This window comes from Ursus americanus, chromosome 7 (assembly GCF_024610735.1).
Source record: "Ursus americanus isolate L20-20 chromosome 7, mUrsAme1.1.p, whole genome shotgun sequence".
Lineage (NCBI taxonomy): Eukaryota > Metazoa > Chordata > Mammalia > Carnivora > Ursidae > Ursus > Ursus americanus.
In genome coordinates this window covers 52,949,277-52,974,769 of record NC_142133.1, presented here as the reverse complement: position 1 = coordinate 52,974,769, position 25,493 = coordinate 52,949,277, and the positions used below count along the sequence as shown (strand labels likewise).

The window sequence follows — 25,493 nt, the reverse complement described above, 5'->3', positions numbered from 1 at the left end:
CCTGCTCTGAAATTCTTTTTCCTCTCATATCAGTGTGGTATTTTTCATTGGCTACAATGAAGTTGATCGGAATTCCATGTTTATATGAAACCAGTTATTTTCAAATGTTTTTGCCACTATTCCCATAGATCTAGGGAGACTTTCTCATGTACTCCCAACAGCTGTCTGTCTCTCTTCTAGGAACCAGGACACTGTGCAGATTTTCATCCAAGTGGCACAGTGGTGGCCATAGGAACGCACTCAGGCAGGTAGGGTCTTGAAGGGAAATGTGAGCTGAGTAATCTGAAGTGGTGGGATGTTTAATCATTATTCAGGAATGTTCTCAATCTGATCTAGAGATTTAATCTTTATAAGTGGCACACGAATATGCTTATTGCTCTTATCTGTTATGTATCCTCATTCAGTGATTCAGTAATTATGTCTTGAGCACCTGCCATTTGTTAGACACTACTGTGGGCATTCAGGCTACATCAGAGTGTAAAACAATAATCCCTGCCATTGTGGAGCCCACATTTTAGTGTGTAGGTAGAGACAGCATAAAAAATAAACATTATAACTAAGTTAGAAAATGTTAAAAGCCATGGAGGTGGGGGTGGGACATTGAGCAAGAGGGATTGGGAGGGCCGGGGTGCAGTTGCAAAAGATAGGAGTGGTCAGGATAGACTTCATTCAAAAGGTGATAATTCAGCCGACTTGACCCTCCTTGGTAGAATTTTCTCTGGTGTCAGAAAATTTCCTCGTTTTCTTTTAGGGAAGGGAACTGAAACTGAAATAACCCAGTTGAGCTTTTATAAATTACTTGTTCTATAGCTTTTGTAATCCTGTCTTTTTTCTTTAATGTTACACAGATTATAAAGGTATATTTCCTGAAATTGTTACTAATTACTTGTCTTTACAGACCTTATATAGTACCTTTCAAAGTTTATTAAGTAAGAACTTTCTCATATTTATTAGCTGTATATTTTTAATTGAGTCCTTTTTATTGCTTCTGCTAGTAAGTAACCTTCATCCATAAATAACTTAATTTCTTTATTAAAGAAGCTGAAGAAAAATACGAAGTAAATTTCCAAAAGTTAAACCTGTAGAAAATGTAGAATGCTGATTTCTAATGAGGTGAAACTATTGTGAACACACTTATATAAACAGTTTTGTTTATATGACAGATATTTCAGATCAGTTCATTTAATTCTAAATTTAGTTGTTTGGAGTTTTTTTTATAGCAAGTTTTTCCCTTTGGTTCTTGGATACAAATTAACACCTCTAGAAAGTCTCCTATACAGCACTACGAAATCTAGAATCATGGAGGGGTGCCTGGGGGATCAGTCAGTTATGCACGATCATACTTTTGATCTCAGCACAGGTCTTGATCTCACGGTTGTGAGTTTAAGCCCTGTGTTGGACTCCACACTGGATGTGGAGCCTACTTAAAAAAAAAAAGAATCATGGAAAAACAGGTCTCTAGTGATAAAGTCTGAAACATGGATGTATAATGAAGATGCTATTTGATTCTGAAAGAAGTGAATTTTAGAATTAGGCTGCTAGGGAGGGAGAGTAATTGGTGAAAACTTGCAAATATAGACAGCCTTACTATCTCAGATTTCTCCAAAATGCATGTTGGTATTAGATTATTACTTCAACTTAGACGGGAGTATGGCAGGTCACTTTGTAGGATTTGAAGGAAATTATTTTCTATTTTACAAAAAAGTGTTAAGCACATTAGAAACAATCTGAACTATAGTACTAAACTTGTTTCCAGAAAACCACAAACGAGTTCACTTCAGATCTGTTTTTTGGGCAGATGAACAAATATCACAAATGCTGAAGTCAAAACCTTGTACTAAATTATTTTTATATATATTTTTTAAACTTTCACAGGAGTGCAATAAAATATTCATTGATATCTCCATTGCACAGAAAACCAAGACCCATGGAGCTTATCACTTGTGATTGAGCTGGGATTTCAACTCAGATTCTATATGGTTCCAAAGCTGAACACTTTCCACTACTCCATTAATACTCTTTGACATGTGCTGATGGTGTTGGTAGCATAACTTAGAAATATTGTAAGGAAAGTTTACCTTACACTGGCTGACATACTTTAGAAACATACACTATATATACAAAGGAATTAAACACTGAATAGAGTGCAAGGCTAGAGGGATTTGAATCATTAAGACATGCTGCTTCATTCGATGAATGGAGCTGGGTCTGTGTTTGTGTACGTACATGTGCACAATATATACAGAGCCTTGATTTTTAAGGAGAAACTGACCTGATTTAAATTTACTGAAGTTACTTTCTAAGATTTATGTAGCTGCAAAGTCATCATGAACAAGCTTAAAATGAGAAGTCACTCACTTAATTTACATGACTTAAACTAAAGCCAGTTGTTTCCTCTTGGAGTTGTGAATAGGAAACACCTTATAAATGACAGTGATGTGATAACTAAATAAAAGGTGGACGTTATTTAGAACCTAGGGGAGATGTAGTTATCCGTGTTCATTCTATACATTATTCCTGTCTTTGGTTTCGTATCTGGTTAGATTCTGCTGATTCTTGGAGAACTTTCTCATTTATTTTTTTTTTTTTACATGGGTCTGTGCATACCTGGCTGTAATGTCTGAAACTGAAAATTACTCAGTGTAGCCATTCAGATTATTATCACTGACCCCTCAGCCTAAAAAAAAGTCACACTTAGGGCAAGGAATTTTTTTTTTTAGTATAGTGCAACACATGTCCAAATTGGGCATGATCCGGAAAAGGTGATCAGCAAAATGTTTAAAGATCTTTTCATGTCCAAATCTAGAAATTTACTTGTTGGAATCAAGAAGTAAGCACAAGTGTGGGTAAATTATCACAGTGATAAATAAAATTGTCATTTAAAATAATATATTACTATTATAATCTCTAAGAGAAAAAGACATATAGCCCTAAGTGGACATAGTTCTTCCTTAGCATACTAATTCTCACATAATGATTCTTTTTAATAGCTGTATTGAGATATATACCATAAAAGTTATCCATTTAAAGTATACAATTCAATAGTTTTTAGTAAGTTAACAAGCTTTATCACAAGCTAATTTCAGAACATTTTCATTAACACAAAAAGAAACCCTGTACCCATGCAGTCACTCTTCATTATCCTCATCCACTTCCCCCAACCCTAGGCAACTGGTCTGTTTCTATAGGTTTGCCTATTCTGGAGATTTCATATAAATAGACTCCTACAATATGTGGTCTTTTGTGACTAGCTTCTTTCACCTAATATTTATATTCAAGTTTTTGTGTGGACATGTTTTCAGCTCTCCTGAGCATATACCAAGGAGTAGACTTCCTGGATCTTGTGATAATCAAATTGTTTTCCACAATAGCTACATCATTTGCAGTTCCACCAACAAAGTATAAAGGATCCAATTTCCCAACATGCCCACCAACATGCCATCCTAGTGGATATGAAATGCTTTTTTTGTTGTGGTTTTGACTTGCATTTCTCTGATGGCCAATGCTGTTACCTTTTTAATGCACTTATTTGCCACTTGGATAGCCTTTTTAGGAAATGTCTATTCAAATCCTGTGCCCATCTTTGAATTGGTTTGGTTTTTTGTTGAGTTGTAAGGATTCTTCATATATTCTGTATATAGTACCTTATCAGACATGATTTGCACCTATCTTCTTTTTTTTTTTAAAGATTTTATTTATTTATTTGACAGAGATAGAGACAGCCAGCGAGAGAGGGAACACAAGCAAGGGGAGTGGGAGAGGAAGAAGCAGGCTCATAGTGGAGGAGCCTGATGTGGGGCTCGATCCCATAATGCCGGGAACACGCCCTGAGCCGAAGGCAGACACTTAGCCACTGTGCCACCCAGGCGCCCCGCACCTATCTTTTGTTCTGAGGGTTGTCTTTTCACTTTCTTAATAGTAACATTTGTGACAAAAAATTCTGAAGTTTTTGCATAGTCCAGTTTGTCTATTCTTCCTCCCGTCTCTCCTGGATTTATTCCTGTGTTTTCCCCTGAGAATTTTATAGTTTTGGCTCTTACCTTTGGGTCTCTTCATTCATCTTGAGTTAATTTTTGTATATGGTGTAAGGTAGATATCCAACTTCATTCTTTTGCATGTGGATATCCAGTTGTTACACCACCATTTCCCCCCACTGAATGGTATTTATACCCTTGTTGAAAATCAGTTGACCATAAATGCATTGGTTTCTCTCTGGACTCTGAACACTGTTCCATTGATCTGTATGTCCACCCTTGTGGCAGTATCACAACCGTGATTATTGTAGCGTTGTGGCAAATTCTGAAATTGGGAAATGTGAGTACTCCAGCCTCCAACTCTTTTTTTTTTTTTTTTTTTTGAGGTTTTGGCTATCCAGGATCCTTCGAATTTCCACATGAATTTTAAAATCAGTTTTGTCAGTTTCTACAAAGAAGCCAGCTGGCATTTTGATAGGGATTTTTTTAGTATGTCAATTTTTTTTTTATTTTTTAGATTTTTTTTAGGTGTCAATATCTTAACAGTATTAATTCAATTTATGAACAGGAGATATTTTTCCATTTATTTAGATCTTTAGTTTCTTCCAAAAATGTTTTTAGTTTCTATTTTTTTTAGTTTTTATTTAAATTCCAGTTAGTTAACATATAGTGTAATACTAGTCAGGTGTACAACTCAGTGATTCAACACTTCCCTACAAGATCCAGTGCTCATCACAAGTGCGCTCCTTAATTCATCCCCCCCACTCACCTCTCCTCTTGTAACCATCAGTTTGTTCTCTATAGTTTCTTGGTTTGCCCCCTCTCTCTTTTTTCCCTTTGCTCATTTGTTTTGCCTTTTTTTAAAAGATTGATTTATTTGAGAGAGAGCATACGCACATGCACAAACCAGGGGAGGGGCAGAGAGAGGGGGAGAATCCCAGGCTGACTCTCCACTGAGCACAGAGCCCCTCGTGGGAATGATCCCAAGACCCCAAGATCATAACCTGAGCAGAGATCAAGAATTGGACGCTTAACTGACTGAGCCACACAGGTGCCCATGTTTTGTTTTTTATTTATTTCTTTTTTAGTGATTTTTTGTATTTATTTGAGAGAGAGAGAGCACGAGATGGGGGAGGGTCAGATGGAAAAGCAGACTTCCCGCTGAGCAGGAGCTCAACATGGGACTTGATCCTAGGACTCCAGGATCATGACCTGAGCTGAAGGCAGACACTTAACCAACTGAGCCACCCAGGTGCCCTGCTGTTTTGCTTTTTAAATTCCACATATGAGTGAAATCATATGGTATTTATCTTTCTCCGAAGACATATTTCACTTAGCATAATACTCCCTAGCTCCACCCGTTTCATTGCAAAATGATGAGACTTCATTCTTTTTTATGACTAAGTAATATTCCATTGTGTATATATACTACATCTTTATCCATTCTCAGTGGACTTGGGCTGTTTCAATAATTTGGTTATTGTAGATAATGCAGCTGTAAACATTGGAGTGCATGTATCCCTTTGAATTAGTATTTTTGTATTCTTTGGGTAAATATCTAGTAGTGCAATTGCTGGATCATAGCGTAGTTCTGTTATTAAATTTTCGAGGAATCTCCATACTGTTCTCCAGAGTAGCTGCACCAGTTTGCACTCACACCAGCAGTGTAAAGAATTTCCCTTTCTCCATATCCTTACCAACACCTGTTCTTACGTTGTTGATTTTAGCCATTCTGACAGGTATAAGGTGATAATTCATTGTAGTTTTGATTTGTATTTCCCCAGTAATCAGTGACGTTGAGCATCTTTTCATGCATCAGTTGACCATATGTAATGTCGTCTTTGGAAAAATTTCTGCCCATTTTTTAACTGGATTATTCATTTTTTGGGTGTTGAGTTTTATAATTTCTCTATAGATTTTGGATACTAACCCTTTATCAGATATGTCATTGGCATGTATCTTCTCCATTTAGGAGGCTGTCTTTTTGTTGATTGCTTCCTTTGCTGTGCAGAAGCTTTTTATGTTGATGAAGTCCCACTAGTTTATTTTTGCTTTTTTTCCCTCGGGAGACATATCTAGAAAGAAATTGCTATGGCTGATGTCAAAGAGGTTACTGCCTGTGTTCTCTTCTAGGATTTTTATGATTTCAGGTCTCACATTTAGGTCTTTAATCCATTTTGAATTAATTTTTGTGTTTGGTGTAAGAGAGTAGCCCAGTTTCATTCTTTTGCTTGTGGCTGCCCAGTTTTCTCAACATCATTTGTTGAAGAGACTTTTCCCCGTTAGATAGACTTTCCTGCTTTGTCAAGGATTAACTATAGTGTTGTAGGTTTATTTCTCAGTTTTCTATTCTATTCCATTAATCTAGGTGTCTGTTTTGTACCATTCCGTTTTGATCACTACAGCTCTGTAATATAACTTGAAGTTGAGAATTGTGATACCTCCAGCTTTGCTTTTCTTTTTCAAGGTATTTTTAGTTTGTAGGGTACAGATTTACACATCTGTTAAATTTGTACCTAAGTATTTCATTCTCCTGATACAATTTTAAATGAAATTGAGAAAACACTTTAATTTTCAGAAAATTTATTATTGGTGTATGTAAGTACAACTACTTCTCATCTGTTGATCTCATATCCTGCATATTTGCTAAACTCATTTCTTCCAGTAGGTTTTTAGTGGACTCCTTAGGATTTTCTATAGGCAAGACCATGTAATCTACAAATCATTTTCTTTCCGATCTGAATCCTTTTTTTTTTTTTTTTTTTCTTGTCTAATTGTCCTAAGTAGAAGAACCTCCGGTACAATACTTAATAGAAGTGGCAAGAGTGGTCATCCTTATCTTGTTCTCTCTCTTAGAAGGAAAGCCTTTCACCACTAAGTATAATGTTGGTTGTAGGTTTTTCATAGATGCCGCTTGTCAGGTAGAAGAATTTTCCTTTAAGTTTGTTGAGAATCTTTAATCATGAAAGGGTTTTGTCAAATACCTTTTTTGATCTATTGAGATATAACATGTTTTTGTCCTTAATTAATACAGAGTAGTGTATTATTTTTAAGATGCTAACCTTGTGTTCTTGAGGTAAATCCTACTTGGTCGTGGTATATATGTTTTATATGTTGCTGGATTCAATTTGTTCATATTTTGTTGAAGATTTTTGCATCTGTATTCATAAAGGGTATTATTAGTCTGTAGTTTTCTTGTGATGCCTTTGCCTGGTTTTGGTATCAGGGTAATAAGCATATAAATGGATAAAAGTTAGTACATACTAGTAATTGTTAATCAGTTACCAAAATCTTAGATCTATCAAACCAATAACTGTAAACCATTTAATTAATAAGTTAGGCATCACACGCACATGCTATCTTCAAATATAACATTCTTTTTTTTTATTGAAGTACAATTAACTATACAGTGTTATATCAGTTTTCGGTGTACAACATGATTCAGTAATTCTGTACGTTACTCAGTGCTCATCGAGATAAGTGTATAGTTGATCCTCTTTCTCTATTTCACCCCAGCCCTCTGGAAACCACCAGTTCTCTGTATTTAAAAGTCTATTTATTTGTCTTTTTTTTTCTTTGTTTCTTAAACTCCACATGCATGAACTCATGGTATTTGTCTTTCTCTGATTGACTTATTTCACGTAGCATTACATCCTCTAGGTCCATCCATGTTGTTGCAAATAGCAAGATCTTGTTCTTTTTTATAGCAGATTAATACTCCATTATATATTTACTACATTGTCTCATTTGTAAAAATTTGGGCTTCTTGATGGAATTTAAAGTTTTTCATAAAGCTAACAATATGTGTAAACCTGAACTGTTATGAATTTGAAAGTTTGTAATCTCTGAATTGTTAAAAATACATTCCGCTTGATTTTTCCAAGATCCCAGTTGATCATCCTTCCCCTTCCTATTTTTTGAAACTAGTTTCTCTAAAGGCACTTAATCTGTATACCAGCCCCAGATCTCGAAGGAACCACAGATGTATTTACCATCCCATCGGGATATCAGGTCTATATCAAGTCAGACAGAATTCTCCATGTACCTTACATAGAACTTTACTCTGGTCTTGTTTGGACCCAGTTCTGTTTCCCAACCAACAGAGTTTTTGCCATAATCGTTTTATAGGCTGGTAAATGGAGGTGAGACCTCCGAAATTAGAGAAATCAATAAACCCGAAGTGATGATAAGGAGAATAAAAATCAAGGATTTAAAGTTGGAAATTGTTTCAAAGAAAGAAATCCATAAAATTGAGTCAGTATATAGAACATATTATATATAGCAAATATGGATGGAAAGGGGAGTGGACAGCCTGAGAGAGGTGACTTCAAAGAAGATCCCAAAGTTTCTGGTCTATGGTGATAGTGATAGCTTTGACAAGGAAGCAGGCTGGGAAAGTGAGCCTGGTGAGTGGGTAGGTAGAGATTTTAGTTTTTGACATGGAATCACAAAATCCTAGACCTGGAGAGATTTAAGTGATCTGGCTCAACTCCTCAATTTTGGTGGTGACTGTCACTTCAGCAAGCCAGTGGTGTAGCTGAAGTACTGTTAACTGTAAAGTTCTGAGTATAAGAAATGCTCCTGCTGTTCAAAAGGGGCAATAATCAAAGACATATTAGCATTAGCCGAGACTTTTCTTTGACATAATTAAAAGAGAAACCTTCTAATTGGAAAAGAATAGCTTTTTCCCTCTGTAATTTGGTGTTAACTTGGCCCACGGGTACTCCTGTTGTGCACAGCGTCTTTGAGCTCCATCAGCATGAATCTCCCTGAGTTCTGCCTTGTTGTAAGTCCAGTTCTGAGTCACTCTTCAGATGCTTATTGAGTTCCAGCAACTTGTAAAGCACTGAACTAACTAGATGCAGTGGGTAGCACAAAGAAATATGAGACTTGGTCCCAACCACAAGTAGATTATAACCTAATTAGATACTACATAAATAGATAACATATCCTATTAGTAGTGTAATATTACCTGAATAAACAGGCACTAATGCTTAAATATCAACCGAGAGATTACAGTGAGTCTGAGTGGTCAGAGAATGCTTCACAGAGGAGGGATTGGTCCTGCCTTGAAGTTCCTGGATCTTGAAGAAGCAGTGAAGAGTGAGGAGCTCATATTAAGCAGGAGGAATGGATTGAGCAAATGTGGGAAACTATGAGCTAACTGGATTAGCACATTCCTAAATTCTTCTTGATACCTAAACAGTGGAATCCAAACTTGTTAGCCTGGCCTTTAAAGCTCATTAAAAATCTTTCCCTCACCACTCCAGCTAGAGTGGTCAAGTTGTTATCCTTTATATACATGCCAACCCTTTTTGTAGTTTCTTGTCTGTTGCTCTCTACCTGTTTATTTCTTGCCACATCTGATGTGATGAAATCCTAGACCACCCATCTCTTCTCTGATTACTCGCTGCTGTGAGACTTCATAATCCTTATAACTTGTATAATTCATATTACTTTGAACTGTTTGCCACTTTATGAACTCTTCTGTCTCCTTGGCTAACTCCATTTTTCTCTTGATCCCTAAATGCTAATGTATCTCAAAGACCTAGAAAGAGCACTTTCTATGGAATCATACCCTTCCCTTGTGTGATATTAGTGAAAAGCAGAAGGGCCAGAAGCTCTCTCAACTAACTAGTTGGTTGATGACTGGTTAGATGTTTTTGAAATCAGAGCATTTCGGTGTTTTCATTTGTAAAATAAGAGAGTTGAATTAGGCTTCTCTTCCCCTGGTTTTGACTTTACGTTTTTCTGATATAAACTATTCCTATTCTTAGAAGTAGAAGGTCATAAAGAAGAAGGGGGATGGCGCAGGGCAGGTTGGGGGGTTACAAACCTGCCATCCAGAGGACACACTTTATATTATGATGAATATTTTTTAACTCATAAACATATATATATATATTCATTTAGGGACTTCAGAATGTGATACTTTCCATCGCTAAAATTTTGATTCTTTCCTTGCCACTAAAGAAATCAATATAGTGTCTTTTTAGAAAGTCAAGATAAATGATGGTACTACGCTTTGGTATTTGACCCACAAGTCAGAGTAATTTAAATATATCACCAAAGAGTTCCCCTCTGTGATACTGAGCGATTACATTTAGAAGGATGCATTGGGTCCTTTAGGCCATATAAAGCCTGATGATTCCAGATTATCTTAAAGCAGAAGCTTGGTTCCAATGTATATACTCTGGACTGAAATAAGAATACGGTTCAACCCCGTGAAACTTAAATATTTATTTCTTGAAAATTCCCTTTGCTAGAGGATTTGTTGTCTTCTCCATACATTTGTTAGAGACAGAGGTCCTGAGGCCAAAAGTCTTTTCTGAAGGTAGAACATAATTCATGGAATGGAAAGGGTGGGAACTTTAAAATTATTGCTGGGGTCTGTATGGAAGTTAGATACTTTTTATAACAAAGTTATTGAATTATTAACTAAAAATTACTTGATTAAAGTTGGATAATTAACCTCTGATATGTAATTAAAGAAATAGAAAAAGTAGGCAGGTTTGTTTTTTGGAGGGGTTGGTTTGTGTTTTTGTTTTTGTTTTTTTTGGATAGCTGCCATCTCTAATCAGTCAACAATTCAGAGTTTTAGGTTTCTTCATGTTACACCAGCAGACATTCTGGGGTTTGTTGTGGGTTTTGTTTTGTTTACTACTTTTTAAGGGAATTTCCAAAAAGAGAAAATTATTTGTAATTTTCCTAAGAAGATTAAATTGACTTGGAAACAGTAGTCTGGGGTTAGAGGGAACAGTAGTTGGGGCTCTCCAGATAAAAAATGGTAATTTTTCAAATGCCTAAGATAATAGAGTTTCCATAAACTCATTAAAAACTTGAAATCTGATACCTACAGAGTGACGCTGGTCATTGTTCTTTAGGTCTGTCTGAGCAGTCTGGGTTGGAATATTTTGTACCCTTATTCTGAAAAGGCAGTTCACTTGGCAGCAGCTTTGGCATTTCTTGGCTCAGAGGAGTTTCACAATTGTAGCCATAAAAATCAATTAATAAATTACATGCTCAGAAGAAACCTATAATCTATGGGTACTGTCCAGTTGCGGTGAAGTAACACACCTTTTGAAGTGGAAATGACCACTAAGCACACGGCGTGGAGCTTCAGAGTGCCAGTTCCCTACTATTGGCCTTAATTCAGGTATTCACAGGTAGAAGCCATTTCTCTTACCAACAGAGAATTTATGAATTAGGCTAGCTACCTAGAAGTTTCAACCCATAGCTCACAAGTTACTAAAATTCCCTCATGAAAGTTTTTAACTCGAGAGGGATTTCACTGATAGGTAGTAAGAGTTGGCCCCTTTAGTCTTTCGTCTTCTACCTTGCACGCACTAAGGCATGTTAAGCAACATCACTAAACTTTTCTTTTTAATTCTTTCATGCCATTTTCTCTCTTCTAAATAGTATTTCTTTTAATCTGAAGGGGAAATAGTCTCTTTCCTGGTATTAGTTTTAAAGCTTCAAAATTACAAGGAACTGTCATTATGATTTCTATATTGGCTTATTTGAGTGGTGGATTTTTTCCCATCTTAAAAACAAAAGTTGCTAGTCTTGTCTCATTCTCTCCACACAGAACATTTCTTCCTACACACTACACTATTAAATAATTCTTCCTAAAACTTGGCTTTTGTCATGTTCAAGACTTATTTCATATTTGTTTATTCATTCTCCAAATGTTTATTTAGTGACTGATCTGAGCCAGGCCATGCCCAGCTCAACTCCTCCAAGCAGCTGTGTATGCTGTTTATAACCTGCCTTCCTCTCACTTATCCAGTATCTAGTTGTCTGTCCTCAGTTGCCAGTCTTTGCTTTATACCTCGTATTTTGCCATGCTTTTCTGAAGCACATCCTTCCCTTCGAGTGCCCCCCTTTTTTTTTTTAACATTTATTTATTTTAGAACGAGTGAGCGTGGTGGCGGTGGGGGGCAAGGGGAGAGGGAGAGAGAGTCTTAAGCAAACTCCACACTGAGCAGGGAACCCAGTGCGGGGTTCCATCTCACAACCCTGAGATTAGGACCTGAACCGAAACCAGGAGTCCAAGGCTTAACCAGCTGTGCCACCCAGGTGTCCTTTCAAGTGCTCTTATAAAAAGATTTGATAAGTTATTTATTATATAGTTGAATTTAACCATTATTTTGCCTCTCAAAAGGCTTTTACATTTTGACTTTTCCTGTAAATGTGAACAAGAAACTATCTTTGAAAGAATTCAGAGCTTTGTGCACGTGCGGAGGTATTGGAGAGTCAGAGCGCCCCCTGCTGGTTCCTTTGAAATCACACTAAATGAACGGCCCTCCACCTTCGCCGCCCACCTTCATACTGTCTGTGCTCCTTCCCACCTCCGTAGCTGTGCAGCTGTCATTCCTCCTGCCACTGAACCATCTGTACCTCTTTCCCTCAGTGTTCAGCTCAAACTGTCCTACGTCTTTCCTAAAGGTTTTTCCGTGTCGTCTTTTGTTCATTTCCCTTCTATTGTATATGGTCACCATCACTGAGATTGTCCCTTAATTGTCCTTTGTTTCAATTAGCTTGTTTCTTTTCCCCCATCTCTAGTTTAATCTTCAAGAACACTGATCCTGTCATCTTAACGTTCTGTTTAGATGTTACCTAGCAAAGAGACCCAGTTGGCATTGAGTGAATACCTAAACAGAAATGAGAACATGCCTGGCCCATATATTTATATTGTATTTAGCAGCATTTTGTAAAACGAATTTATTATTCAGTGGATGATGGAAACGTGTCATATTTAAGGGCATTGTTAAAATTTGTTGAAATTTTTTAAAAGAGAAAAAGTAAGCAATCTTTTTTTCTTTAAGTGCTACTATATGAAGAAAATTTAGATTTTTACTTCTTAACAGGTGGTTTGTTCTGGATGCAGAAACCAGAGATCTAGTTTCTATCCACACAGATGGGAATGAACAGCTCTCTGTGATGCGCTACTCAGTAGGTAGGTGTATTTACCCCCATCCTGGCATTCGCAGCATTTCTCTGTCATTGCATATTTTTATATTTTTACTTCCACTAAAGCTGACTACTTTTTTCTTTACTCTCTAAACTTGTTAACTATTGAGTATGTTTCCCCCAGCATCAGATTAAATTCTGTTGCAGGAAACTGCAGAAGATCTTCTAAAGTTAAACAACATCTAAATCATCAAAGAAATTTAGAATGAACTGTTACAACTGCATTTGCAATTGAAAGCAGAATACAGTACAATCAAATCCCATTTTGGGGAGAATTACACACACTTAGAATTTTGAATAGGTTTTAGGCTGAATGTTACATCTATTTAGCAATCTTTTTTTATATGTAAGAAAATATAAAATATAGTAATATTCAAAATACACACTATTATAGGCTGTTCAAGTTTTTTAAAATCTAGTTGCATTACTGGCTACATAGTAATGGATGGTTTTGTTAATTAGATAAAATACTCAGACTCATAAAAATTTGATAAATTCATTTAGCCTTCTTTGAATAATTCTTTATACTTTATTCAAAATGTTAATTATGTTTCCATAATATTCCCATTCCCTTTTCCCATTTTTAATATGGTTTTGATTCATATCATTCTTCCCTGGAGTTGGTATGAGTGACATTTGCTTATATTTGAACATATGTTGCAGTAGTTGTTGAATCAGTGTGGAATCCAAGTATCTTTTTGATTGCTTCTAAGTTGTTTAAAAGGAAGCACAGAATACTATTCTCTGAGTCGAACATGGAAGGAAGAGTATTTGCTCAGGCTATAAGCCTGGCAAGTTATCTTAAAGCAGAAAAGGTTTTCTGTTTGGCTTGGCTTTTTTTAGTGCTGTACTAGCAAATTACTACAAATATAGCAATTAAAATCCAAAGATCAGTTGGACTTTATCAACCATCTGTTACCTGGTAAGAACAATAGGAGAGAGACCATAAAAGAAGAGAACATAGTCCCTTCCCGAGTTGGAGAGGTTGTATGTGCTCAGCTGAAATGAGCAATTGAACACTCAGCTTAGGAGTACTGTGTACTTAGACCCATAAGAGCAGGTTAACTTCCCTGGAACCAGTTTGTAGCTAACTAGAAGGGGATGAGCCTCGAGTCCAAGACCTGTGAGTTTCTCCAAGAAATGACTGCACTAGATGGCCATGTTTTTCAGGTGTGCTTAGTGATGGAAGGATTCATTCATCAAATACCAAATAACAGTTAAATTAGTGAGATTTAACAACATTTGTAAAATAGCATTCATTTAGTACAGGTCCAATAAAATAGCAGCAGATCTGTCAGATTATTTCTCTAGTTAACACTTTTTCCTGTCTCATTCTAGATGGCACCCTCCTGGCCGTAGGATCTCATGACAACTTTATTTACCTCTATGTAGTCTCAGAAAATGGAAGAAAATATAGCAGACATGGAAAGTGCACTGTAAGTAGTTGAAGTAAAATAAGTTAAGCTGTAAAATTGTTGGAAATTTTTATTTGTGATAAGTTAAATTTTTACATTGATGTATCCATTGTTTTCTATCCTTAACTCCTTTAAACTTTAATCTCTTTGAAAACAGATTACTTAACAGCAGACTATTGCAGTTCCCTGTGTACTTTAGAAATGTTTCTTCTTTTGATGGGAGTTTAATATGTTTCTGACTAGATTTAAGGCAGTTTCTTAAATAAAATCTGTTTCCATAGGAAACCCTTAGAATAACACTTTTTGAAAATGGAGTGAGTCAGAAATGAAAGGGTATCTCACTTTTAATCCCGGTGTCCCACATTCCTGTCCACCCCCAACACTCTGCAATTTCCTGTATCACCTCTTTTACCGCTAAAAGTAAAATAATTTATATGGAGATCAGTCTGCATTAAGAGAGTTAACAGAAGCATATTTCCTTTAATTTGTTGTTCTGATTGACTTTGTTATCATTGTAAGGTAGACTTGATTCACTTCTGTAGCCTTTCTGAGTACCTACCTTATGGCAGGCATTCTGCTAACTTGAGAAATGTTCTGGACACCAGGAATATATGTAAGATTTATTCCTTGTCCTCAAAAAGTATACATCTGAGCTTAGGGCAGGACAAGAAAGGCAGGCAATGTAGCATAGTGGTTCAGAGCACCGACTTGGGATCAGACTGCCTGGATTTGAATTCTTATTTCACCACTTACAAGCTAGTGTGACCTTTAAGTCTCTGTTTCAGTTGTCTCATCTATAAAGTGAAGATAACAGCAGTTTCTACTTCACTGGATTAAAATAAATTAATGTGTATAAAATACTTCGGTGCTGGGGCGCCTGGGTGGCACAGCGGTTAAGCGTCTGCCTTCGGCTCAGGGCGTGATCCCGGCGTTATGGGATCGAGCCCCACATCGGGCTCCTATGCTATGGGCCTGCTTCTTCCTCTCCCACTCCCCCTGCTTGTGTTCCCTCTCTCGCTGGCTGTCTCTATCTCTGTCAAATAAATAAATAAAATCTTTAAAAAAAAAAAAAATACTTCGGTGCTTGGCAAATAATAGGTATTCAATGTTTGTGTTAACAATTATTTTTATAGAAAATGAGGTAACTTGGTGTGTACATCAGGAAAGGATTAGAAAATTACTTGATGAATTGGTGGGTAGTGGCAGCACAGATCACAAAATAGTTTTAGGGAGGATAAATAAAAGAATTAGTTTTTAGAAGCATATCCATAAGCAAAACCCAGGCCATGTACTATTCAAAGAAGAGACTTGTTGATTTACTTAGTGTGCGTGCACACATGTATTTTGTACCATAGGCTAAAACCAGCCTATAAACTGATCTACAAGCAACATCAAACTTTTAGAATTTATCCAAAATAAATTTTTTGCCTTGATAACAATTATGAATCATTACCCATTAATTTATTGAAATCTCTTTTAATCAATTTATTACCATAATATTTGTGATATGGAATAGTACAGTAATGCCTCATTGCTGTAACCACACGAGCAAATGAAATGTTCCACTGAAAGGAATTTTCAGGTTACTAAAGTTTACCTACCAGGCACCAAGTTTTTCTTAATTTTTTACCTCAGCCTTTTAAAAAAGTTCATGCCTTAATAAACACAGTATGTCAATTACAATTTAATCTTGTGGAATCCTATAAAATTTTACAGGTAGCCCTGTAGCACACACTTGGCTCAGCTCTTATTTTACTGATTGGAGACTGACTTTCCGACAAGATAAAGGACTTGTCCTTGGTCACACCTTGTGGTGGCAAATCCAGGGCCTGAACCCTCTTCTCTTAGTAGAGCAGGCTTTCCAGTGTAACGTTAATGCCTCCGATTTTTCAGTATGTATCTCACTGTCCTGTGCTCTTACAGTACACCTGGTCCAAAAAGGAAACAGCAGTGTGTGACACCGGATAATGAGAATGACCTTGGAAGTGTTGCGAAATGGCAAGCTTATCAATTGCCTGAGACTTGGCCTTCTCCAGTTAGGCAGCTTTTATCTTTAAAGCATTTGGAAGTATTATTTTGAGATATCCTTAGGAACTGTTAAAGTTGATAGTACTGTTTGAGACTATAATGAAAGGCTCAGCTACTCTGCTTTTCTAATTATCTAATGTTCTGTGCTTCGCTTCCAGCTGTCACTTCTCCTTGCTGTCTGCTTCCACCAGCTGGTCTTACAGTTTCATGTTAACTGCTTTTATCTGTTGTCTGCTAGGGTAGAGGACAGACAGAACGGCGCTAATGCTGGTTTTGCTGCTTACTAGATTGAGACTTTAGGCAAGTTAATTAACTTCTTTGAGTTTTAATTTTATTATCTTAAAATTGGACATTATAACAGTTCCTACTATATAGGATTGTTGTAAAGATTAGGAACTATTCTCAGAGTTGCAAATACCAATGCTGTTTTCTATTTTATTTCCAATATTTTCCTAGTACTAGTCAATATTTAAGTAACCACCATAGCTGCAGAAGCATATTTAGAACTTTAGAGAATGTCCCTTTATTAAATTAACCAAGCAGTTGGAGCCTGTCCCTCTTCGTGGCATCGTTTTATGTGCAAACGTCAGTTGAGAAGATGACTGGTACCCAAGAACACAAACGAGCACTTCCTGGTAGAGGGCAGCTCGCATGCCTCATCAGTGGCATGCTTGACAAGGTTGTTACAGGCCAGGGCCTTGCTCAGTCATAAGCTAAGAAACAAAACAAGTTCCATTTTAGAGACATGGACTTACATCATGCAAGTTCTCCAAAGCTGTTTTATAAAATACCAGTTTCTAAAACCTGTAACTGGTAAGGGACTGAAGCCTACTTTCTTCTGGCCATTAAGGTTTTCTCTCTATAAGCAAGCCTCAGGAAACCAGCTTAAAATCAGAATGCTAGCTTATTCATTTAAAGTAAGGTATATAAATGCCAAGGGGACAGGACATGCCCATCTTCCAGCCAGTACTTCCCTTCCGGCAGAAATATGCATGCGAAACCAGAGCATAATCAGGAGGTGAGCAAGCTTGGCACCTGCATCCCCAAGCAGGTCCGTAGCTGCCACTGGAACTGGTCCCTCTGCCCTAGACATTAGGTGGGAACTATCCACATTTGCCTCTGGACTCATTGCTGACCACCCACCTAAATAACACTTTCCTGGGACAGATTCATACATGCAGTCAGGTTGTACTCTGTCCTTGCTGGGCTTGCACCTATGATGACTCTTGTTTCTTGGCCGTTTTCTGCTTTGACTTATTCTATGTTGATTGTAAAGTTTAACTCTCAGAGGTTCCTGGGGAACTTCACTGCACTTTCCATAAACACACAGAACTGGCTCTTCCATTCATTGAATTGACTTGCTGTTAGGGAGCAGCCTCAAACACCCCAAGTGTGTTTACTACACACGGCTGGTCCCAGACTTCTCTTTGAAGGAACCCCAGTGATCTTCCAAGAAGTAATCTGTTCCTCATGAGCCTGACCTCTCTGGGCAGGCTGAGGGATGGAGAGGAAGAGAGAATGGAGTCATCCCTCTATGATGTTTGTCTGTGACAGCCTTTCACTTTCTCGTCTGTGACCTGTCTCTGCCCTCTCACTTCCCACGTTTGCCGCTGGGAGCACACTGTCTTCCGGCTGCCCGTGGGCTCTCCGCATTCCCTCCAGCACACGCCCCAAGCCTCCTTTACCAGATCTGTGGCATTTTCTGCCTCTCAATTAGACCATCTAATTCAGAATAACCTTTTTTCTTCTACTTCGCATGAAAACATCCATCTTCTTAGTGTTTAGTACCCATTAGAAAAAGTGGTTTGATTAAACTGTAGGATTCAGGGGGTCATGGTTGTATCATGTATTGACTATGTTGTAAGCAGTTTGATTTCTTATTTTTGAGAGCGCGAGCCTGCGTGCACATGCGTGCAGTCAGTGGGGCGGGGAGGGGGGCGCGGGCAGAGGGGGGGAGAATCTCACGTGGACTCCATGCTGAGCGTAGAGTGGGGTTGATCCCATGACAGAGATCATGACCCAGAGTCCACGCCTGACTGACTGAGCCACGCAGGCACTTCCAAGCAGTTTGATACTGTAACTGCTGCTATAGGAAAGTTCCTTGAAAAGGCTTTGGATTCAGGAGCTCTTTTTAACTTGTCTCCTGCAAATCCCTGAGGTTGGGGCTGGGCTGGGCTGGTATGGGTACGGTTTTCTTTGCTTTGCATATTGGGCTTCTCTTGTAAGATTTAATATGTAAGATTTTATAGCTAAAACGAATTTGAAGACTACCAGTTGGTTATCTGAAATATCCTTGAGTAACATGAGTTGAGGATTGTGAAGTTTTGTAGTCTCGCTTTCCATACAGTGTTTCTTTACCTCAGCTTTTCCTGTGCTATTTTGAAAATGTACTGAAAAAGTCCTTAGTTACTTGTAAATTCCTTTTCTTAAAACGCTGCTTTGAAATAACTTTCTGCTCATCTTCAGTGTTAGAGAGATGAGTAAAAAGATCAGCATGATTTCAGTGCTGTGCTCTGACCTGGGCTTAAACTCTGGCTCCACCGGTTCTTTATTATGTGACCTCAGAAAAGTTATGTAAGCTCTCTCTGCCTCCTGGACTTGCTCATCTGCTAAGTGGGCGTCCTCACACAGGCTGCTGGGAGATGGAGAGTTGACCGCGTACGCCCTGTGCGTAGAACGTTCTCTGCTCGGTGTCGGGTGCCAGCAGCAGCAGCAGCATTGTTCTCAGGAACTAGATGAGCCCTGGGCTGTACTTAGGAGTGTTTTTCAGCATTTATTACAAATCTGCGAAAGTTGAAGAAGAGTTTTCTAATTATGGATAATTGTGTATTTTCCTTGAAAGAGTTTAAGTGTTCTGATTGACCTAACGTTTCTACTCTACTTGCAGTAGGATTAAGATGATTTTATTCTACACCTGAGTCCCAGCATACTGGCTTTCTGTTTGACTCAAATTCCTGTGTTCCTTTTAACACTGCTGCTCTGAGATGGTGGCACAGGAAATGAAGTATATTGAAGTTGGAGGGAGTCAGGTACTGTTACAGAGTCTGTTAGGATCGGAAAGAAGTGCTGGTAAAAGTTGTTTTTGCCAGGATTTTGGTAATTGAAAATATACATCAAAAAGAGAATAAAAAAGTCTTAAACTGTCTGCTTAGAAATTCTCCAAGAAACTAATCCATAAAACTAATCCAGTATTTCGGTAAGGCATAGGATTCAGGGTTACTATAACAGGATATATGCAGTACCTGGTGACTTATAAAAAATGAGGGATGTGTTCGCATTTAAGCAGAAGTCACCAGGGACTCAAAATGTTTCTTTCTTTATATTGTCATTCTCTGGTCATCAGATCCTAGTTCCAGGAGGAAAGGATCGGACCAAGGGGAAAGGTACTGCTCCTTCTCAGTCTGTTCTCTTGAAGTTTCCCTGGAAGCCCCACTCAGTGATTTCTGCCACCTCTAGCTGCAGAAGAGATTGGGAAACCGGTGTTTCAGCCGGGCATTTAACAGAAGGGGGAGGAATGTGGATTGAATAGGCAGCTATGGGGGGCGCCTGGGTTGCACAGTCGTTAAGCGTCTGCCTTCGGCTCAGGGCGTGATCCCAGCGTTCTGGGATCGAGTCCCACATCAGGCTCCTCCGCTGGGAGCCTGCTTCTTCCTCTCCCACTCTCCCTGCTTGTGTTCCCTCTCTCGCTGGCTGTCTCTGTTAAATAAAATAGAATAGAATAGAATAGAATAGAATAGAATAGAATAGAATAGAATAGATAAAATAAAATAAAATAAAATAAAATAAAATAAAATAAAATAAAATAAAATAAAATAAATAAAGGCAGCTATGCAGTACTCTGAAGAATAGCTTTCCCTCGGGGCACCTGGCTAGCTCAGTTGGAAGAGCATGCAACTCTTGACCTCTGGGTTGTTGAGTTCAAGGCCCCACATGGCGTGTAGAGATTACTTAAATAAAAAAACATATATATACATATACATATACATACATATATATATACATATATATATATATATATATTTTTTTTTTTTTTTTAAGAATAGCTTTCCCTTGAACCAGCAAGAGCACATCAGAAACATGATTGGCTGGGGGGTGAGGGGTGGGCCTGGATGCCTCAGTGGGTTAAGCATCTGCCTTCCCCTTGGTCATGATCTTAGGGTCCTGGAATCGAGGGGAAGCCCCGAGTCTGGCTCCCTGCTCAGTGGGGAACCTGCTTCTCCCTCTGCCTCGCCCTCCCCCTGCTTCTGCGCTTGCTCTCGCTCTCAAATAATTAATTAAAAAAAGAAATGTGATGGGGGAGGGAATCCTGTTCTCAATAGCAACAGAAACTAGATGTTTTGAGACTAAACCTAGCAAATCACAGGAATCATGGCTGGGGGAAAAAAAACTGAAAAAATAAGAGACATAATGTGTTTCTAAATCTAAAGACTTGATAAAAATATCTGTTCTCTACAAATTCCTCTCTAAATTTGATGCAGTCTTAAATTTTCAACGTTGATAAAATGGTTCTAAAGTTCATCTGAAATTTTCCACATCCCACAAAACTATCACAGTTGGCTAGAGATAGGCAGACAGACTGACTGGACAGAGGAGTCCAGAAACAGATCTGTTTATATGGAAATCTACTAGATAATAACAAGTATTTCAAATCAGTAGAGTACGAGTGGACTGTTCTCTACCTGCGTTTTCCAGCACTGCTCTAGATGGGGGGTCACACCCGAATACCTACTTCGGGAAAAGGTTAGATCCCTAACTCCAGGCCTTGGCACTTGTTTAAAAAAACTCCTCATGTAATTTTAATATATAATCAGGGTTGCGAACCCCTGATGTAGATGATCCTCCAGTTGACAAAGATTTAGCTAAAATACTTTTTTCAGAGTAAAATTTTTGGGCTCCATCACTTGTGATTATTACTAAGATTATTTAATAAAAACAGTAATGAAAGTGCCAACTTAGAGTACTTTACTGTTTCTTTTCAAGGAAGTATACTAGATTTTGCTCCCAATTGTCTCTGTGCCCTTGGGGTGGAGTTTGAGGCTCCATAGCCTGTGAGTTGGGCAGGGCAAGGACACTCCAGGGTGGTGTCTGGGAAGGTAACATGATAGACCCCAAATAGTTACAGTTAATCTTTCATTTGCTTATTTATTGGAATCCATACCAGGGAAAAAATACTTCGTTTTTCCGGTATGAATTGGTAACTTCCCCAAGGTCTTTCCTATATTGGGTACTTTTGCTACTCAGGAGTCCTTTTTGAGAATACTTGATAACTGATTTACCTTCTAAATATGTTCTGTGTCCAATACAGATGGAACTACAGGAGTATTACGTATACACACAGTGCTTTTAATGCTCTTCTAAATAATGTTATTAAAGCCTTTTCAGAGTCCCAGATGATATTTTTAAATATTTCTCCATTAGTGTGAATGCTTCTTGGAGGACTGCACTTTGCCTGATTAATCTGGTAAAATCCTCATGCATGTAGCCAGCAGTTTTCTTATCTGAGAGGCATGGCTTCTAACGCCAGAGCCAGGCATCATCAGACTCATGTGTACCATGAAAAGGATTTGTGTGAACCTTATCCTCCTGCCAGATTCAGAAAATATCCAGTAACCCATATGTGTCTTTCTGGCTTTGAAACTCGATTTCTTGTGAAGTTGGTAGGTCTCCATTGTGCCTAGCAAGTGATTCCCAACCTGTTTTCCAGTGTACCTCCTAATCTCTGGTGATTTCAGGAGCTTCACAGTTCTCAAATTCACAGCATTTAAATGTATTTAAATGTATAAATATATTTGCCATACAGCACTGTGGGGGAGATTATAGCTCCAGAGAGGTGTCGTTAGACTTCAGAAGGGTAATGGAATAATTAGAATACTTTGTGTGGATCATTAAAAACTGCACCTAAGGTACTTTGAATTTTTTAATTAAAAAAATGTGTGCAGTAAGCTAGTATATCGGAAAGTAAATAGAAATTAAGTATGCCTTACCACAGACTGTAGGAGATAGAAGTGCCTTTGAGTCTCATTGTGCACATTAAGACCTGTGCGATATTTTTTTTATTTTATTTTATTTATTTGACAGAGAGAGGGGCAGCGAGAGAGGGAACACAAGCAGGGGGAGTGGGAGAGGAAGAAGCAGGCTCCCGGCAGAGGAGCCCGATGCCCGATGCGGGGCTCAATCCCAGGACCCTGGGATCACGCCCTGAGCCGAAGGCAGACGCTTAACGACTGAGCCACCCAGGCGCCCCACGTGTGATTTATCTTAGAAATTATCAGATGCTTACATAGAAAGGCAACAAAATACAGCATTTAGTTTTTTGTCTTAATTCCCACAGTGTTAGTAAAAACTAGAGCAGAAAAAGATCATGTCTCCTGTTTAAGTGGTCATACTGGATTCAGCTCCTCTGACGGAGTACATGTTGGGGGACTTTTCCCCAGAAATATTCTTTGGAGAGAAGAGTTTTTCTAGGAGACCTCCACGTGCACATGTATCTGTGCCGTATTTCCCAGCCTCTGGGGTAGACCCTGGATGCTAAGCAGCAGCCCAGGAAAACTACTCTCTGTGACCAGCCCCAAACCCTTACTTCATTCTCGAAAACGAAGTCCCTCTAAAGGAGACACCAGTGACTTGAAAAAAGGCCCGAGGGTAGGTGATCTGTGAGGTGTCCTAAAGGCACAAGTCTATGAGACTCCTCTTCCGTGGAAGTCTGACACAGGTGGTAGGTGCTTGTTGCTGCTGTCTAGGTGGACAGACCAGCAGGATACTCCCAAGTTCCAGGTGCTTAATGTTTCCACTGTGGTGAGCTCTCTTTCGTTCCAGAATTGTTTTGTTTTTGCTTTTTTAAGATTTTATTTATTTCAGAGAGAGAACACGAGAGCAGGGGGAGGAACAGAGGTAGAGGGAGCTGAGCACAGAGCCCGATGGAGGGCTCAGTCCCGTGACTCTGAGATCATGACCTGAGCCAAAATCAAGAGTCAGATGCTTAACCTACTGAGCCACCAAGGCGCCCCTCCCCCCACCCCGTTCCAGAGTTCTTCTAGAACTCTTCATGTATAACTTGGCATCTTTGCATACCTGCATCTTTGGTTCCCGGCAAGATAGGGTGAAAAAAAACTAAAGACCTGTGAGCCCTGGTCCGTTCTAGAGGCTGTGATACTCCTCTGTATACATTAGGAATTCCAGATGAATGGCCATTCAGAAAACCTATTGGCTACTATTTATTATTCAAAACGCTAAGTGCTTTCTAATAGTTGATCTCTTGTTCCCTAGGGACATTCCAGCTATATCACACACCTTGACTGGTCCCCAGACAACAAGTATATAATGTCTAACTCAGGAGACTATGAGATATTGTACTGTAAGTATGAACGATCACATGCCGCTGAGACGCGTGGGTCAGGGGCGCGGGTGAACAGGCTGTGCAGAATCTGAGTTGTGCAGAGAGCGCAGGCTGCCTCTCTGACTTGACAAAACATGTGTTACTCTGAGCTAAGGAATGAGAATCGCAAATGTGGTTCACTTCCCCAAGAAAGTAACGAATTAACTTAATGTATGTGGATGTCGTCCTAAGAAATTACTCAGGGAGATTGCTGCTCTAATATGGCTTTGTAGTTAATGTTAAAAGGAACACTTGGTTTTCCTTTTTAAATGTGTCTTAACATTTTTCAGTGTATGGATTATAAATACAAGTAAACATGGCTAGTCTGAATCAAGATACACTTGAAAATACATTTGTACACAGGCACTATGATTATACTTCCTGTTTCTAAATTTAAAGGGGACATTCCAAGTGGCTGCAAACTAATCAGGAATCGATCAGATTGTAAGGACACCGATTGGACAACATATACCTGCGTACTAGGCTTTCAAGTCTTTGGTAAGAACATGACACCTGATGGGAAAAGATGGTTTGTGGGGTTCTTACAATAATTACTTGTTTAAATTTCTAAATGAAAGAGAGTCTGCATGTGTTCTTCAGTGCTATCACTATTAATGCCAGATTCAGAGAAATTAAGTGTATTAGGATCGAACCAATGTGAAGTTCTCTGCAGAATCCAGCAGATTTTTGGTCCTCAGTAAGTACGAACGACACTTGAAAGAAATATACATAATAGCAGACTGCCTTCCCATTTTTTTCCTTCAAGTGAAAACAAGTATTTTAATTTGTAAAGGCATTTCAAAAATAGCTTTATTGAGCATACTACATAATTCACCTACTTAAAAAGTACAACACAGTAGTTTCAGAACTGTAGTGTGGCCATCATCACTAATTTGAGAACATTTTCATCACCCTAATAAATCACCTACCCAATTAGCAGTCACTCCCCACCCCTCCCTCCCTCTGCACCCACCAGCCACTAATCTACTTTCTTTCTCTAATAACCTGCTTATTCTGGACTTTCATGTAAAAAGGTTTTCAAGACTCATCCACGCCGTACCATGTGCCAGCGCTATCAGCTGACCGGCACTGGGGTGGTTTCTGCTTTTCCACAGGTATAAATAATGCTGCTGGGCACAAGCGTGTGCAAGTTTTTGTATAGACAGGTTTTCATTTCCCTTGAAATATACCTAGGAGTGGAATTCCAGAGTCCAGTGGTAACCCTGTGTTTAACCTTTCGAAGAACTGCCAGCCTGTTTTCCAAAGTGGCTGCACCATTTATATTCCCACCAGTGACGTATGGGGGTTCCGTTTCCCACATCCTTGTCAGCAGTTCTTACGCTCTCACATGTGAATGTCCAGGTGTCCCAGCACCATTTGTTGAAATAGAAAGGCATTTTCAGTAGACATTATTTAAAATTCGGGAATCATTCCTAATCTGAGGTTTTAGATATTTCTCAGTCTTTCCTGTGGCAGTTTTCTAAGCCTTTCCCAGTCTGGGGATATCCTTCTGAAAAAGTTACAAGACAAATGGAAAAGTTAAGATAATAAAGCCTTGTCTGCAAAGAACTAAAAAGAGATGTTCTACTCAGTAGTTTGGATGTGAGGGGGGACATCAATACTTAAAGCAGTGTCCAGAATATTAATACTTTCCATTTAACAACATCTCTGCCTTCTGACAGTGGGGCTCTCTCCTCCAGTCTGATCGTAGATCAGAACAGTTCTCTA

At 38.6% G+C, this 25,493-nt stretch overlaps 1 protein-coding gene across 3 annotated transcripts in view; it reads left to right on the top strand.

Moving 5' to 3' along the window:
* Nucleotides 1–25,493, top strand: part of EML4 (EMAP like 4) — a 156,630-nt gene that overhangs the window by 126,649 nt on the left and 4,488 nt on the right. For all 3 annotated transcript variants that reach the window (XM_045809005.2, XM_045809004.2, XM_087863707.1), the window contains 5 exons: nucleotides 181–248; nucleotides 12,845–12,933; nucleotides 14,286–14,383; nucleotides 23,657–23,744; nucleotides 24,165–24,263. In XM_045809005.2, the coding sequence (XP_045664961.1) occupies nucleotides 181–248; nucleotides 12,845–12,933; nucleotides 14,286–14,383; nucleotides 23,657–23,744; nucleotides 24,165–24,263 (442 nt within the window). The remainder of the gene's footprint in view (nucleotides 1–180; nucleotides 249–12,844; nucleotides 12,934–14,285; nucleotides 14,384–23,656; nucleotides 23,745–24,164; nucleotides 24,264–25,493) is intronic.